Below are 17080 nucleotides of genomic sequence, written 5' to 3' on the forward strand. Positions count from 1 at the left end.
AATTGAGTGTTAATAGCATACTAGGTGTGTAACCTCGGGCAAGTTACTTAACCTCTCGGATCCTTACTTTTGGTAGCTGTAAAATAGGTATAATAGTACCTAAGGTTAAGTAGCTTAACTGTGAGGCCAGACTGACTAGTTCAAACGCCAGCTCTGTTAATGTAGTTGTGTGACCTTGGACAGACTACTTAATGTTTCCCTCCTTTCCTCTCCTCCTCTGTAAAATGGAAATAATTATCTACCTCATGGAGTTGTTTGAAGATTAAATGAGATGTACAGTGTTTAATACAATATCTGACACATAGCCTTCAGTACATGTCAATAAACAGTAATTATTATTACCCTGATCTTCACATCCCATTCTTGAGATTGCAAAGGCAAAAGGAAAAGAAATTCACAAATTTCCAAGCCTTGGCACAAAGCAGTTGTCCTTAACATCTGTTGCCGAGGCAGGGAGGGTAAGCTGGAGAGGGGTGCACTTCCAAAGAAGGTAGAATGGCCAGGAGGGAATTGCTGTTTTGCTGAAACAGTGCTCTCCAGGAAAGAGGTCCTTCTCATGACCTGGTTCCTTCCTTCCACACCCCGGATCACCCTGAAGATTTTCCAACAGTTTCCCTCGATTCTGAACCTGTTTTAGCCCTTTGGTTCTGACATTCATTCATCCAGATTTAACCTACTATGTGCCAGACCCTGTGCTAGAAGCTGAGGATTTGAGATGAACAGGGCACTCCCTGTCTTCAGGGCCCCCAGTCAAGTAAAGCCATGCTTCTCAATTTCAAAGGTGCCTGGGATCACCTGGGAATCTTGTTAAAATACAAGTTCTGATTCTATAGGTCTGAGGTAGGATCTGAGGTTTTTTTTTTTTTTTTTTTGAGACGGAGTCTCGCTCTGCCGCCCAGGCTGGAGTGCAGTGGCCGGATCTCAGCTTACTGCAAGCTCTGCCCCCCAGATTTACGCCATTCTCCTGCCTCAGCCTCCCGAGTAGCTGGGACTACAGGCGCCCACCACATCGCCCGGCTAGTTTTTTGTATTTTTTAGTAGAGACGGGGTTTCACCGTGTTAGCCAGGATGGACTCGATCTCCTGACCTCGTGATCCGCCCGTCTCGGCCTCCCAAAGTGCTGGGATTACAGGCTTGAGCCGCCGCGCCCGGCCGGATCTGAGGTTTTGCATTTCTTTTTTGTTTGTTTGTTTTTTTGAGATGGAGTCTCACTCTGTTGCCCATGCTGGAGTGCAGTGGCAGGATCTCGGTTCACTGCAACCTCTGCCTTCCGGGTTCAAGCAATTCTCCTGCCTCAGCCCCCACCCCCACCCCCACCCTCGAGTAGCTGGGAATACAGGCGCGTGCCACCAGGCCCGGCTAATTTTTGTTTTTTTTTTTTGTTTGTTTGTTTTTTGAGATGGAGTCTCGCTCTGTCACCCAGGCTGGAGTGCAGTGGCCGGATGTCAGCTCACTGCAAGCTCCATCTCCCGGGTTTACGCCATTCTCCTGCCTCAGCCTCCCGAGTAGCTGGGACTACAGGCACCCGCCACCTCACCCGGCTAGTTTTTTGTATTTTTTAGTAGAGACGGGGTTTCACCGTGTTAGCCAGGATGGTCTCGATCTCCTGACCTCGTGATCCGCCCGTCTCGGCCTCCCAAAGTGCTGAGATTACAGGCTTGAGCCACCGCGCCCGGCCTCTTTGTATTTTTAGTAGAGACAGGGTTTCGCCCTGTTGGCCAAGCTGGTCTTGAACTCCTGACCTCAAGTGATCCACCCGCCTCGGCCTCCCAAAGTTTTGGGATTACAGGCGTGAGCCATCGCGCCCAGCCAGATTCTCCAGTTCTAACAAGCTCCCAGGTGACATTGATGAAGCTGGTTCGTGAACTGCACTTTAACATGATGTAGTGGATTTTACAAACTAGTAGAGTAAGGGGGTGGCTGCAGGCTGGAGAGGAAGTCCAGGCTAACCGCCTGGCAACTTGAGGTGATCTCCGCCCCCTTGCTCGCTGAGGTTCCCTCCCAGGAATCCGACACGTGACGGTCTGTCCGCCGTCTCAGTCTAGAGGAGCACTGTAAGCGCCATGGCTCCCAAGAAGCTGTCCTGCCTTCGCTCCCTGCTGCTGCCGCTCAGCCTGACGCTACTGCTGCCCCAGGTAAGATGAGGCGGGGAACCAGCCGGCCGGGTGCGGTGACGCGGGATCAGATCCAGCGGATGAGAGAAAGTCCAAAGTAACAACCAAACAACCCGCAGGGGTAGTTCCATCTCCTCCGCTCTTGACAGGCGCGACCCTCGACCCAGGCCTCTGCTGAGCAGCGTCTCTTTCTCTTTGTAGGCAGACACTCGGTCGTTCATAGTGGATCGGGATCATGACAGGTTTCTCCTAGACGGGGCCCCGTTCCGCTATGTATCGGGCAGCCTGCACTACTTTCGGGTACCGCGGGTGCTTTGGGCCGACCGGCTTTTGAAGATGCGATGGAGCGGCCTCAACGCCATACAGTTGTAAGAAGTGCTCGCAAGAGCCGTGGAGGGATGGGATCTACTCTTTCTACCGCCCCCTTAGAAAGGAGGTCGGGACAGGAAGACTGCCAGGACTCCTAGGCCAAGGGTGGGAAAGAGCAGGCCAGGACCTCCTTCCAACTGCTTCCTGGAGATTCCCTGCAAGGCCTGAGCCCTTAGGCCTCCCTGGCGTCTCTCCACCTTGGGCCCTATTAACCTTTTCCTTTCTCAGTTATGTGCCCTGGAACTACCACGAGCCACAGCCTGGGGTCTATAACTTTAATGGCAGCCGGGACCTCATTGCCTTTCTGAATGAGGCAGCTCTAGCGAACCTTTTGGTCATACTGAGACCAGGACCTTACATCTGTGCAGAGTGGGAGATGGTGAGTTAGCTGGAGAAGGGTTAGAACCAGTTATGCTTGTGCAGTTCCTAGACTATTCCCATCTGCCCACACCCTAGGGCCATCTCCAGCACTATACTCAATTCCTTCCCTTCCTACCATCCCCACCACACCCCAAAACAAAACCTACATGCTTCTTTGTTCTCTTTATGTTTGTCTCAGGGGGGTCTCCCATCCTGGTTGCTTCGAAAACCTGAAATTCATCTGAGAACCTCAGATCCAGGTGAGTTGAGACAAAAGATATAATACAGAGGCAAGTAAATAAAAAGGGCCATTTGGGTGCCAAAAGCAGAAGACACCATTCCCAAATTGGAGGTCATCATTCATTTACCAAGTGTTTCCGTCATACCCAGCAGGATGCTAGAAACTGGGGGACCAGACAGACCCCCATCTTTGTGCTGTAGAGCTTATAATATAGTGGAAGAAACTGATTAAAAAAAAAAAAAAATGGCTGGGGGCGGTGGCTCATGCCTGTAATCCCAGCACTTTCGGAGGCCGAGGCGGGTGGATGACCTGAGGTCAGGAGTTTGAGACCCACCTGGCCAACATGGCAAAATGCCATCTCTACTAAAAATACAAAAAATCGGCTGGGCGAGGTGGTGGGTGCCTGTAATCCCAGCTACTTGGGAGGCTGAGGCAGGAGAATCGCTTGGGCCCAGGGATTGGAGGTTGCAGTGAGTCGAGATGGAGCAACTACACTCTAGCCTGGGTGACAGATCGAAAAGACTTTATCTCAAAAAAATAGAAAATCCTATCAGCTGTATCGTCACAAACATTAAATTTAAGTGCTTTTTATCACCCCCATTGCCTCCACCCTGGTCCAAAACATCTCTCTCAGCTGGCTTATTTTATAGCTTCCTAACTGGTTTCCCTTGTTTGCCCTCTCTCCCATACAATCTGTTCTCAGTAGAGCAGCCAGTGTGATCCTGTTCAAATATAAGTTTAAAGATACGTCTCAGATCTTGTCATTTCTCTGCTTAAACCTCTCCAGTAGATTCTCATCTCATTCTTAAGGAATGACCTTAACGACCTTGCTTTGTCACCCAGGCTAATTTATGGAATTAAGGAACCATAAATTCCTTAATGTGGTAGGTCCTACGCAATTGACCCCAGTCACCTCCTCGACATTATTGCTCTTCTCGCCCATGTTCACTCTGCTCCAGCCACAGTGGCCTCATTGCTGTTCTTCAGACCCACCAGGCCTTGGGCTTTGAGACCTTTGCATGTGGTACTCCTTCATCACAAGCTTCCTGCAGAAGTCACCTTGGGGAGGCCTTCCTGGTTTCTCTTTGCTCTCTCTATACACACATATATATAAAATTTTTATTTTTTTTGAGACAGAGTCTTGCTCTGTTGCCCAGAGTGCAGTCACGTGACCCTGGCTCTCTGCAGTCTCCGACTGCCAGTTTCAAGTGATTCTTCTGCCTCAGCCTCCCGAGTAACTGGGATTGCAGGCACCTACTACCTTGCCCGACTGCCAGTTTCAAGTGATTCTTCTGCCTCAGCCTCCCGAGTAACTGGGATTGCAGGCACCTACTACCTTGCCCGACTAATTTTTTGTGTTTTTAGTAGAGACAGGTTTTCGCCATGTTGGCCAGGAGGGTCTCAAACTCCTGACTTCGGGTCATCCACCCCCGTCTTGGCCTCCGTAAGTGCTGGAATTACAGGCATGAGCCACCACACCTGGCCACTCCCTCTATATTTTAGGCTCCCCATATACCACCATTTTTGTTTGTTTTGAGATGGAGTTTTGCTCTTGTTGCCCAGGATGGAGTGCAGTGGTGCAGTGTCAGCTCACTGCAACCTCTGCCTCCCGGGTTCAAGTGATTCTCCTGCCTCAGCCTCCTGAGTAGCTGGGATTACAGGCACACACCACCATGCCCAGCTAATTTTTTTGTATTTTTAGTAGAGACAGGGTTTCACCATGTTGGCCAGGATGGCCTCAATCTGTTGACCTTGTGATCTGCCTGCCTCAGCCTCCCAAAGTGCTGGGATTACAGGCATGAGCCGCTGCGCCCAGCCTTACCACTGTATTTTATCCTCCTTCCTTGCTAGGGAATACAATATTTTATTTTATGTTTTATTATTTTATCTTTTTGAGATGGAGTCTTGCTTTGTCACCCAGGCTAGAGTGCAGTGGCATGAGGTAATCTCACAACAGCCTCTGCCTCCCAGATATAAGCAATTCTCTTGTCTCAGCCTCCTGAGTGGCTGGGGCTACAGGTGCATGCCCACCATGCCCAGCCAACTTTTGTATTTTTAGTAGAGACGGCATTTTGCCGTTTTGGCCAGGCTGGTCTCAAACTCCTGACCTCAGGTGATCCATCCACCTCAGCCTCCCAAAATACTGGGATTCCAGGCATAAGCCACCATGCCAGGCCATGTCTTTTTTTTTTTTTTTTTTTTAAGAGACAGGGTTGGCCAGGCGCGGTGGCTCAAGCCTGTAATCCCAGCACTTTGGGAGGCCGAGACGGGTGGATCACGAGGTCAGTAGATCGAGACCATCCTGGCTAACATGGTGAAACCCCGTCTCTACCAAAAAATACAAAAAACTAGCCAGGCGAGGTGGCGGGCACCTGTAGTCCCAGCTACTCGGGAGGCTGAAGCAGGAGAATGGCGTAAACCTGGGAGGCGGAGCTTGCAGTGAGCTGAGATCCGGCCACTGCACTCCAGCCTGGGCAACAGAGCAAGACTCCGTCTCAAAAAAAAAAAAAGAGACAGGGTTTCACCATGTTGTCCCACTGGTCTCAAACTCCTGGGCTCAAGTGATCCACCTGCCTCAGAGTCCCAGAGTGCTGGGATTGCAGGTGTGAGCCACCACACTCAGCCAGGAATAGAATATTTTAAATTATTGTGTGCATGAAGCAAAGTTTGTGCACATTGAACCATCAGAAGTTAAAGGGTCAGATGTGGAATTTTCCACTTGTAGTATCATGTTGATGCTCAAAAATTTCAAATTTTGGAGCATTTTAAATTTCAGATTAAGGGTACTCAACCTATATAATAATGTTTTAATTGCTTATTTAAATCACCTGCATTATCAGTTACATCATTCTACATTTCCGTGAATTCCCATACTTTGTACCAATCTCAGGTATAAGTTGATTACATAATAATAGCTCTAGGCTATGTATTTAACATTTTTCTTATGTTTATTTTTTGTGTAGATACCATTAAATTCACATAAGCATCTTACTTTTTTTTTTTTTTTTTGAGACAGAGTCTCACTCTGTCGCCCAGGCTGGAGTGCAGTGGCGCAATCCCCACTCACTGCAACCTCCACCTCCCGGGTTCAAGTGATTCTCCTGCCTCAGCCTCCAGAGTAGCCGGGATTACAGGTGCCCACCACCACACCTGGCTAATTTTTTGTTGTATTTTTAGTAGAGACGGGGTTTCACTATGTTGGCCAGGCTGGTCTTGAACTCCTGATCTCGTGATCCGCCCGCCTCGGTCTCCCAAAGTGTTGGGATTACAGGCATGAGCAACCATGCCCAGCCTACATTTGTTTTTAAGAGACACTACTTTAAGCTTAGTTTCCTATGTTCAAATTTCATTGACAGGCAAATATACAAGGTGCTTAGGGTTAGGAATTTCTTGACAAGAGTCATTGCTTCCCATATTTAGTGGTGAGCAAGTGTGATGGTAGCCCCTAACGCAGAAGCTCTGCTCCTTCTTTTAGACTTCCTTGCCGCAGTAGACTCCTGGTTCAAGGTCTTGCTGCCCAAGATATATCCATGGCTTTACCACAATGGGGGCAACATCATTAGCATTCAGGTACAAAGGGGAAGTGACTGGGGCAGGGGAAAGAGGTACAAGGGGTCCTTGACCTCAATCCCATAGCTGGGTTCCACTTTCCCTCCCCTCTGGCAGGTGGAGAATGAATACGGTAGCTACGGAGCCTGTGACTTCAGTTACATGAGGCACTTGGCTGGACTCTTCCGTGCACTACTAGGAGAAAAGATCTTGCTCTTCACCACAGATGGGCCTGAAGGACTCAAGTGTGGCTCCCTCCAGGGACTCTATACCACTGTAGATTTTGGCCCAGGTCTCAAGCAAGGGCTGGGAGTGGAGTCTGGGGAAGTGACACCTCTTCCACGATATTTATCTTTTTCTTTTGCCTCCTTTTCACAGCTGACAACATGACCAAAATCTTTACCCTGCTTCGGAAGTATGAACCCCATGGGCCATTGGTGAGGGGCCAGAGGAGAATCAGGGAATCAGGGATAGGAATGGGTCCAGCTTAGTTCCATCTCACTCACAGCTTCTTTCATTTCACACTCTAGGTAAACTCTGAGTACTACACAGGCTGGCTGGATTACTGGGGCCAGAATCACTCCACAAGGTCTGTGTCAGCTGTAACCAAAGGACTAGAGAACATGCTCAAGTTGGGAGCCAGTGTGAACATGTAAGTAAAGACACTGGGGGCAATATGAATCTGCAGCTGGGAGTTGGGGATGAAAGTTAAGATTCAGTGAGTCAGCTTTTACCTGTTCCCCCACCCTCTCTCACTTCAGGTACATGTTCCATGGAGGTACCAACTTTGGATATTGGAATGGTGAGTCCAGATGGTCCCTGGGATGGAAGCAGGGAGGTAAGAAGGAATTAGAATCTAAGGGCCAGGTGGATTAGGATGTCTAGAAGCTGAATATGGCCACCACTGCCCCCTCTGATGGCAAAATTCTCTGCATGAAATATGCTTAGTAGTGCCTGTCATCTGAAATACATGTTGAATTAAATTGACTCAACTTCAGGTGCCGATAAGAAGGGACGCTTCCTTTCAATTACTACCAGCTATGACTATGATGCACCTATATCTGAAGCAGGGGACCCCACACCTAAGCTTTTTGCTCTTCGAGATGTCATCAGCAAGGTACCCTACCACTTCATTAAGCTCCAAAGGCTTTTATTAATTTGGAGGAAGGGAGTGCCCACATTGTAAAGGGATCCCATAAATTGGTGGTTATTGTCTGGGCCACAGAGCCCTCTGAGCATCCCACTGAGGCATTTCCCATTCACCCAAATGGAAATATGTGTGAAGACACACAGGTGTGCAAAATTACTGAGCCTCCATGACCCCTGAAGCTCTTCCCTGGGCCCCAGGTTAGGAACTTTGCCCTAGAGTCTTGGAATAGGTATTGTTTTCTGTGGTTTTCCTATGGCTCCTGAGAGAATTTGGGCTCAGTTCCAGGAAGTTCCTTTGGGACCTGTACCTCCCCCCAGCCCCAAGATGATGCTTGGACCTTTGACTCTGCACCTGGTAAGTTCCTCCACATCTTTTCTCTAATACCACACCTATTTTTTCTAGCTAGCCTATTCTTTCTTGTCCTCTATCCAGAAACTTCCCCGATATTCTCATTCTTCTCCCTTATTCTAATAGGTTGGGCATTTGCTGGCTTTCCTAGACTTGTTATGCCCTGGTGGGCCCATTCATTCAATCTTGCCAATGACCTTTGAGGCTGTCAAGCAGGTAAGGCATAAACCCACATCTGGTGGAGAAGACAACCTCCCTCAACAGCTACAGCCAAAAGTTCCTTGGCTATAGCCACAGTGTCCTATTTCTGTTTGTCTGAAGTACTCATTCTTCCATACCCAGGACCGTGGCTTCATGTTGTACCGAACCTATATGACCCATACCATTTTTGAACCAACACCATTCTGGGTGCCAAATAATGGAGTCCATGATCGTGCCTATGTGATGGTGGATGGGGTGAGAACCTAATTCCAGGCCGCAAGCCCCAAACTCCTCCCTTCCCCAGGAAGCATTAGCCTTAAGTTCCCCATATTTACACTTTTCCATCTGCCTGCTCTCATTTGCAGAGGGTTCCAGGGATAAGCTGGGATGAGGAAGAGTTTGATTAAGGATAGAATTCTAGAATAGATGGGTGATAGATGGCTACATTCTCTCTGCCCTCCAAATAAGTATCCTAATGTGGTTTCCTATGCAGTGGCTAAGAGCTAATGCTGAGCCTTGCTCCTATCCTATCTCCTATCCACAGGTGTTCCAGGGTGTTTTGGAGCGAAATATGAGAGACAAACTACTTTTGACAGGGAAAGTGGGGTCCAAACTGGATATCTTGGTGGAGAATATGGGGAGGCTCAGTTTTGGGTCTAACAGCAGTGACTTCAAGGTAAGCTAGCTTTGCCTAGTTACATCCCAGGGCTTGATTAAGGATAGCTTGGCCTCAAAGCTTAGTGAATGATGACTTTTCATTTTCCTTCCCTACAGGGCCTGTTGGAGCCACCAATTCTGGGGCAAACAATCCTTACCCAGTGGATGATGTTCCCTCTGAAAATTGATAACCTTGTAAAGTGGTGGTTTCCCCTCCAGTTGCCAAAATGGCCATATCCTCAAGCTCCTTCTGGCCCCACATTCTACTCCAAAACATTTCCAATTTTAGGCTCAGTTGGGGACACATTTCTACATCTACCTGGATGGACCAAGGTATTGCTAATGGTGGTGGTTTGGGTAGCAGGGAGGTAAAAGAGAAAAATCACAGGAGGGGAGCAGAAAGTATCCTCTGATTAGAAACCCAAAAGGGTATGATTCTACCCCTGGAGAGCTGACCCTTTCTTTTCCCCTCTTTCCTGCTCCCTATTCCCCAGGGCCAAATCTGGATCAATGGATTTAACTTGGGCCGGTACTGGACAAAGCAGGGGCCACAACAGACCCTCTACGTGCCAAGATTCCTGCTGTTTCCTAGGGGAGCCCTCAACAAAATCACATTGCTGGAACTAGAAAATGTACCTCCCCAGCCCCAAGTCCAATTTTTGGATAAGCCTATCCTCAATAGCACTAGTACTTTGCACAGGACACATACCAATTCCCTTTCAGCTGATACACTGAGTGCCTCTGAACCAATGGAGTTAAGTGGACACTGAAAGAAAGGTAGGCCGGGTGTGGTGGCTCACGCCTATGATCCCAGCACTTTGGGAGGCTGAGACGGGTGGATCACCTGAGGTCAGGAGTTCAAGACCAGCCTGGCCAACATGGTGAAACCCCGTCTCCACTAAAAATACAAAAATTAGCCGGGTGTGAGGGTGGGCTGCTTGTAATCCCAGCTACTTGGGAAGCTGAGGCAGGAGAATTGCTTGAACCCAGGAGGCGGAGGTTGCCGTGAGTGGAGATCGTGCCACTGCACTCCAGCCTGGGTGACAGTGAGACTCCATCTCAAAAAAAAAAAAAAAAAAAGAAAGGTAACCCTTGGACCTGGGACATGGAGTGGGCAGGATCCCTTGGTGCTGGCCACAGTGACCATAAGGAATTAAAGGCCACAATGCCTCTGAATGTAAGTACAAGCACACATTCCTTGCCAAACTTTATTGTGATTAAAGTTCCAGAGACAGTACCAGCTCCACATGCCTCTGTGGCCCTGTCTTTGCCCTGGTTCCCGAGTGTCCTTCACCCCTATCTTCCAAATAACCTCTGGTTTCATGGGGATGAGAAAACCTAGGGCTGTTGTGAATGTGCCCTCAGGTCCCTGAGTTGGCCCCAGGTAGAGCTGTAAGAGATCAGGAAGAGGGCCTCCCTGCCTGACGGCGATGATCCTGGAGGCAACGTGTGGAGCAGAAAGAGAAGTCGAGGTAGTGAAAGGGAGTGAGGCCTTGGAGGGATGCCCCACAACTCCAGCAGCGTCTGAACAAGAGGAAGAAAAATGGCTGGACAGGTACCCCAGAAACTTTCCAATCCACGCTCTCCCCATCCCTCCTCCTGCCATTTCTGTTTTCACTGCAGCATCTGCCAGAAACATCTCAAATCTCCTCAATAACCCTTCTGAATACTGTGCAGGCACTCATTTCACCCCCAATGGTCCCTGCAACATTACAGTACACCCACTCCCTCATCCCCCACCCCATACCGAGTATTGACGATTGCAGAGTCAGGGATTGGAGGGGTAGGGGCTCCCAACTGGGCAGCGAGTCGGCGATCTGCAGCCAGAGCTCTCTGAGGGAGACAAGTTGTGTTAAGGACAAGGCCCCAGTGGTGAGTAGGGCACCAAGAGGTGACAGCTGCAAGCTGGGGAAGGGGCTAGACCTCTAGGAAGCCTTTCCATGGACAAGAGAACCTCCAGTCTCACCTTCTCTTGGTCACTGAGGGTGGCAAATCGCCGCTGCTCTTCTCGTTCACGCTCCTCCTGCTCCTGCTGCCTCCGCTGCTGTTCCTCCCGTTGCCGCCGGGCTGCCTTCTGCTCCCTTTTCCGTGTAGCCTGCCGTGCCTCCATTTCTGGTGTCAATGGTCCTGGCACCTGGAGGATTTCAAATATAAGACCCTATAAGCTCTCCTTGGTAAAACTGCAAGAAGTAGAAAGGATCTAGCCAGGAACAGTGATGCCTTCCCACTCTGCTCGTCCTTCCTATTCCAGCTGACCTGAGCCTTGTTGTAATCATAGGCATCTGGATTCTTCTCCATGAACCTTCGGAACTCATTACGTGTTGATTTGTCAGCCGCAACAGTATAAGGTGGCCGGGCCCGAGAGTCCCTAGGTGCAAAAACTCCAAAAATGGGTTTAACTTGCCTCCTACCTTTCCTAACATCACCCAACCAGATCAAGAGAATATTGTCAAGTAGCCAGTGCCAACTTTAACCTCCAAATTATCCTCTCTATACCCAAAATGACTCAGGATAGGGACCTTTACTCACTGCACAGTGGGGTCGGCACCTGCTTCCAGCAGCAGACGAACCACTGAGCCTCTGCCAGCTGCAGCTGCTGCATGCAGGAGAGTAAAGCCACCGGAGCCCAAGGGGGCACTGAGCAGAGACAGAATTCCAGCGTCTGCAGGGCTGGGTGTTAGCTGGAGCTTCAGCACTCCAAAATCTCCAGCTCGGCAAGCAGCAAGCAGTGCATCCCAGGGCTCTCGCTGACCAGGGGCTTTGGCCTCATCCAGCAAAGGACCCAAGGGGGCTGCAACTGCCTGGGATGACTGTGTGGAAGGCTCATCTTCTTGAGGTTGCTGGAGAAGAACCCGATGTGCCCCAGCCTCCTGGTCTCGGCTTTTCTCCTTCTTATTCCTTTTTCTCCTTCTCCGCTTGGGCAATACTTCAGACTCACGAAGATCCAGAGTCCCCACAGTCAACTCCACTAACTCCAACTCTACCTGAAAGCCATCTTCTCCCTCCGACCCTGAACCTAGGGAAAAACCTGACATGTGAAATCCATCTAGGGAGTACTCAGAGGGTGGAAGCAGATGCATAAGAATGAAAGCCTGAAATGAAATTGTTTTTGTCACCCAGATAAAGTAGCACATCAAGAGTTGAGTCCATTATATCACATGCAGAAATGAGACTCTCAGCCCAGACAAGAACAAGTCGCTGGACTCTCCCTGTGAGCAGCCTTAGGATGCTACACAATAGAGGAAAACATGGAAGCAGCCCTCAGTCTCAAACCACAGCATCCAATCAAAGATAAACTATGTGAGATCCATGCAACACATCCACGCATCTGCTCCACGCGAAGACTTTCTTAGCTCTGGGGAAACATCCATAACAAAAGAGATAATAGATTTGGAAAGGTCACTAAACATGTCTCAGCAATTGCTAAGATACAGACACTGTGTGGGTGTGTGTTTAAATAAGGAAATGGGTCAGTTATGAGAGTAGGGAATTTGCCACTGCATTTTTAGGACAGAAACTCAGATCTGACAGTTGCCAGATAGTAATCAAACCCTGTTTGGGAGATTCCTCATTCTGCCCAAGTGCTTCCTTTTCATCACTGCAGATCTTTCTTATTTCTTCCTCAGTAGGCTTCTTTCTCTCCTCTCTTACTGTTTTCCAGTGTGTCTGAGGTAAGTGCAGTCTGACTGCTTCCCGAGGGTCATCTTCTGCCATAAAACAAAAGATCTTTCTCAACCTTATCTGAGGAGAAGCTAGTGGAGATTTCTCTCAATGCAGATGTAGCTGGGCTGCAGTGCAAGGCTTAGAAAGTCCTCTGGATATACCAATGAGAATGGAGGCTTACGTTGGAGAGAACAGGAAGGTCTAGGGAATTGGGATCTGGAGCAAAGGCTCACCATAGACATGCAAAGTGGTCAGCTTATGGAGCACACGCTGTAGCTCTTGGAAGGTGGGTCTGCGGGTGGCGAGGGGGATATCCCAAAGTCGGGGATCCCCCCTTTGCAGGGGTGCCCCCTTGCCTCCAAAGAACAAAGACCGGCCAGAGCGGGGAGCACGCAACAGTATTGTACCAGCCTCCTCCAGCGCCTTAGCCCAGCCTGGCCCTGCCAGCAGGTCACGAACATCCTAGAAAAGAGAGTAACTCAGTCCTGCATACCTTCACTTGGTATTTTTAAATCTCCAACTAAAAAAACGGCCCACAGAAGTGCAAGGAGTGGAAAGTAGAGGATAACACAGAGAAACAATGAGAGGACTAAGGCTCCTGGGGAATCCCTCATCTACCTTTGTCTACCTATAATGAAAATTGGAAGGATATGAGTCAAAAACCTTCCTACTTAACAGTGAGTTGAACTGAGATGCAAAAAGAGTATGGATCCGTACCACCAGAGCTAAAAGGCTTAACTCACCTTATATAGTGTGGCTTCATTGTAGCGCCTCAGGTTGGCTCCAGCAGAGCGTGATGGCCCACCCCGGGCATCCCGAAGCCCCTGGGCTGTGCCTCGCTTGGCCCGCACCGTATAGCGGTGAAAGGTTTTGTGTGTCATCACTTCTCTTCTGTAGACAGCACAGGCTCAGTACTGGAGACCAGCTGGTGCTCCCTAGCTAACAGGATCCACTCCATCCTCACCCCCATGCAGCACCCTCTCACCCTTGAAATATGGCACCAGCAAAGTGCCCAGCTGCAGCCATGAGCACCACACAATCTCTGGGACCTCTACTTTGCAGGTTCTGTAGCAGCAGTTCTGCCTCTCCTGGGGGATCCTTGATGACAGAGAAGCATCAGAAACATATCTGTTGCATTCACTGAGAGCAAGAAACCAAGGGCCAATTTTCACATACATTATTTCATTTAATATTACCACCCTGAGACTTGTTTCCATTTGACAAACAAGGAAATTTGAGGCTTGGAGAGGTAGTTAAGATGAAGTGGTAGAATCACAATTCAAACCTAAATTGGTTTGTTTCCAAACTTAATTCCCTTAAACTTAAAATTCAGGCCAGTTTCAATCCAAAACTATGTTGTCAAGCGTGATACCCACACCCAACAGGAAGGAAAAGAAGCAGGGAGAAATGCACTAGGCTAAGTAAAATCTAGGCTGGGTGTATAAAAAGCTGGGGTTAGCCATACAACCTGTACTGTCACTTGCCTGATGAGGGCCTAGGACACAGCGGTAGGCATAAAGAAACTGGCCCTGGGCATTCTGGAAAAGAACCCGATGAGGGAAAAAGCCTTGGGGTTGGCTAAACTTCTCAAATGTAGCCCTCTCCTGATCCAGTGTCTGCAAGTCCTCCTCACTGGCTGAGTCTGAGTCTTCTGATCCCGAGATGCTGGAAAGATCTCCTGAGGACAGACAACATGAGATACATAAGTTTGGTACCCCATCTTTGTTCTTTGCTCAAACTCTAAACTAGTGCTTTCTTATACCTCCATGTCCTACTCCTACATAGGTCCCCCTACCAGTCATCACCTGTGGAGCTCTGCTTTTCAAAGTCCAGGGCAGACAGGAGAGGCTTGTCCTTGAGACGTTGCTTTAGGTTAAACCGATGCCAGTCAAGCTTATAATGTTCCCTCTAGTACAAAAACAAAGAGTGAAATAAAGGTAGAAATATGCCCCAGCCTGGCCTTGTGTACTGGCCAAGACCAGTTATAGAATTCTAGGAAGTACGACCAGGTAACACCAACTGCCTCAGTCAAAGCATGGACCTTTATGAAGACAAATCAAATGTCTACCTCTCCACACCCACCATTACACTTTTGCTTCTAACATCTAGTTCTGCACCTGACCTATTACCTGTTCTTGGTGGTTCTGGAAGATTTGGTCACAGGATGAACAGAATAACTTGTCTGAAATATCCACAGGACCCTGGAGTAGCTTTCTTTCTGGGCTTTCTCTCTCCCGTGAGCCTAAATAAGGGAAGAGGAATTAGACATAGAAAGGGAGCCCAAATCCACAGTGACAAGAATTATATTCAGTGTGTGATATACAAAGCAGAGGAGGATATAAGAGATGGCATGATACTGCCTTCAAGGAATTTACACTCTAGTAGTCTTGAAATAAACAGTACAGCAATCACTTAATGCAATAAACATGCTTCTGAAAAGATGTATGTAAAATGAATGGAAATAAAATTGGCCAGACGCAGTGGCTCACGCCTGTAATCCCAGCACTTTGGGAGGCTGAGGCGGACAGATCAGGAAGTCAGGAGATCGAGACCATCCTGGCTAACACGGTGAAACCCCGTCTCTACTAAAAATACAAAAAATTAGCCAGACTTAGTGGCAGGCGCCTGCAGTCCCAGCTACTCAGGAGGCTGAGGCAGGAGAATGGCGTGAACCCAGAGGCGGAGCTTGCAGTGAGCTTGCAGTGAGATTGCGCCACTGCACTCCAGCCTGGGCGACAGAGTGAGACTCTGTCTCAAGAAAAACAAATACATAAAAAATAAAGTAAAATGAATGTAAATAAAAGCTGGCCCTGGGCATTCTGGAAAAGAACCCGATGAGGGTAAAAGCCTTGGGGTCGGTTAAACTTCTCAAATGCAGCCCTCTCCCGGGATCCAGCGAATGCAAGTCCTCCCCACTGGCTGAGTCTGAGTCTGAGTCTTCTCTAATTTAAATTAGCCAAACAGATTGTTTAGGCGAATCCTAAAGAAAATAATTTCGGTTCAGTTTAAAATTATTTTTAACTGAACAAAAACCACTTCCCAAATGCTATTTTTTAAAGTTTACATTTCCAATTAGTGTACAGTTTGTCTAAGAAGAGGTGCAAGAAAAGATTTAGCCAAACTAGAGTTACACAGAACAGGCCCGACACGGTGGCTCAGGCCTGTAATCTCAGCACTGTGGGAGGCTGACACAGGCAGATCACTTGAGGCCAGGAGTTTGAGACTAGCCTGGCCAACATGGTGAAACCCCATCTCTACTAAAAATACAGTAATTAGCTGGGCGTGGTGGTGCGAGCCTGTAGTCCCAGCTACTCGGGAGGCTGAGGCAGGAGAATCACTTGAACCCGGGAGGCGGAGATTACAGTGGGCGGAAATCCTGCCACTGCACTCCAGCCTGGGCGACAGGGCAAGACTCTAAAAAATTAAAGCTATACAAAACAAATAATACATTGTTTTATATTCAGCAAAAAGGAATAATTTGAGTGGGGCCCGGTTAAATGTGGAATATATCTGACAACTTTATCTCTACAAAGTTTAAAATGTTTTTGAAGGGAATGGTGTTAACGTGAGGAGACATACGCGATGGCAAAAAGACTTGTTTGAAAACAAGGGCTGTGCTGGAAATTACCCAGAGATTAAGTTAATTTAATCAAGCAGAAAGATAAATCAACTGGTCTCCTAAGCTCGGGAGTACCAATAAGAATGTGTTCCCTGAACGAGCAATACGCTCTAAGGAGCCCTGTCACGTTTCACATGAAACCTTCCCGGATACCTGAACAGGAAGTTCGCGGAGCCCGGGCCAGAGCCTCCCCAGGCGCGTGGCTCACCAAGCTCAGGCCCTGAAGGACCGGAGCATCCGCACTGAGGTCAAACAGGGAGATCGACGCAGGAGCCTGGGCTGCATCTGGAGCCGGCGACATGGCTGAGCAGAAATTACTTAGCAGCAGCTCCTGGAGTAGAAAGCTTGTCAGAAACAGAGCTCCTGCAAACGAGATCCTACTGCTGCGTCTCCTGCCTGCCTGACTTCGTTTCTCCTGCACCGCAAGGCTTCTCGTCCCTCATCCTGCTACCAGCTGTGAGATGAATACCTTGACCCCAGTCCGGTTTCACAAACCCCCAGGCTCGGCCCACAAAAGAATGAAATGGGCATCCAGCTCCCAAATCGAGTCCAACAGAGTTAAACATCACTGAGGTTGCCTAGCCGAACTTTCTTCGGTACCCATGCGACCAGCAATGACTGGCCCGCGTAAACTCGCCCACGCCCTTAGAAGCAGCACCAACCGTCCCGAGAGCTGAGCGGCACGCAAGTCCTCAAGTCGACAGCCGGATTTCTGCAGCACAACAATCACCGTCACTACGGAGCAGCGAAGAGGACAACCGGCGGCGTCCGCACCTGAGCCCCGCCCCACGTACAGCACACTATTGGGC

At 48.9% G+C, this 17080-nt stretch overlaps 2 protein-coding genes across 8 annotated transcripts; one reads left to right on the forward strand and one right to left on the reverse strand.

Annotated features, from left to right (window-relative positions):
* The first annotated feature begins 1933 nt into the window (after positions 1-1933).
* Positions 1934-10234, forward strand: GLB1L (galactosidase beta 1 like). Of its 2 annotated transcripts, XM_030916275.1 has the most exons (16): positions 1934-2135; positions 2316-2482; positions 2712-2862; positions 3043-3103; positions 6560-6654; positions 6751-6925; positions 7012-7070; positions 7164-7285; positions 7395-7435; positions 7632-7750; positions 8063-8137; positions 8258-8347; positions 8474-8587; positions 8877-9008; positions 9107-9322; positions 9484-10234. In XM_030916275.1, the coding sequence occupies exons 1-16, from the start codon at positions 2064-2066 to the stop codon at positions 9757-9759; spliced, it is 1965 nt and encodes a 654-aa protein (XP_030772135.1). In that variant the 5' UTR covers positions 1934-2063; the 3' UTR covers positions 9760-10234. The 2 variants fall into 2 exon arrangements, with proteins under 2 accessions (XP_030772135.1, XP_030772136.1); XM_030916276.1 differs by lacking the exon at positions 2712-2862 and having other exon boundaries at positions 2006-2135.
* Positions 10184-17068, reverse strand: ANKZF1 (ankyrin repeat and zinc finger peptidyl tRNA hydrolase 1). 6 transcript variants are annotated; one of them, XM_030916271.1, is made up of 14 exons: positions 16930-17068; positions 16425-16602; positions 14782-14894; positions 14458-14560; positions 14137-14330; positions 13638-13750; positions 13396-13543; positions 12886-13114; positions 12541-12693; positions 11519-12005; positions 11246-11357; positions 10956-11123; positions 10737-10822; positions 10184-10513 (listed from the first exon to the last, which is right to left on the reverse strand). In XM_030916271.1, exons 2-14 carry the CDS (start codon positions 16570-16572, stop codon positions 10390-10392), a joined length of 2178 nt encoding a protein of 725 aa, XP_030772131.1. In that variant the 5' UTR covers positions 16573-16602; positions 16930-17068; the 3' UTR covers positions 10184-10389. The 6 variants fall into 6 exon arrangements, with proteins under 6 accessions (XP_030772131.1, XP_010358595.2, XP_030772133.1 ...); XM_010360293.2 differs by having other exon boundaries at positions 12541-12696; XM_030916273.1 differs by having other exon boundaries at positions 12541-12696; positions 16480-16602; positions 16930-17065.
* Between the last annotated feature and the right edge of the window lie 12 nt (positions 17069-17080).

The sequence above is a fragment of the Rhinopithecus roxellana genome, chromosome 14, assembly GCF_007565055.1.
Source record: "Rhinopithecus roxellana isolate Shanxi Qingling chromosome 14, ASM756505v1, whole genome shotgun sequence".
NCBI lineage: Eukaryota > Metazoa > Chordata > Mammalia > Primates > Cercopithecidae > Rhinopithecus > Rhinopithecus roxellana.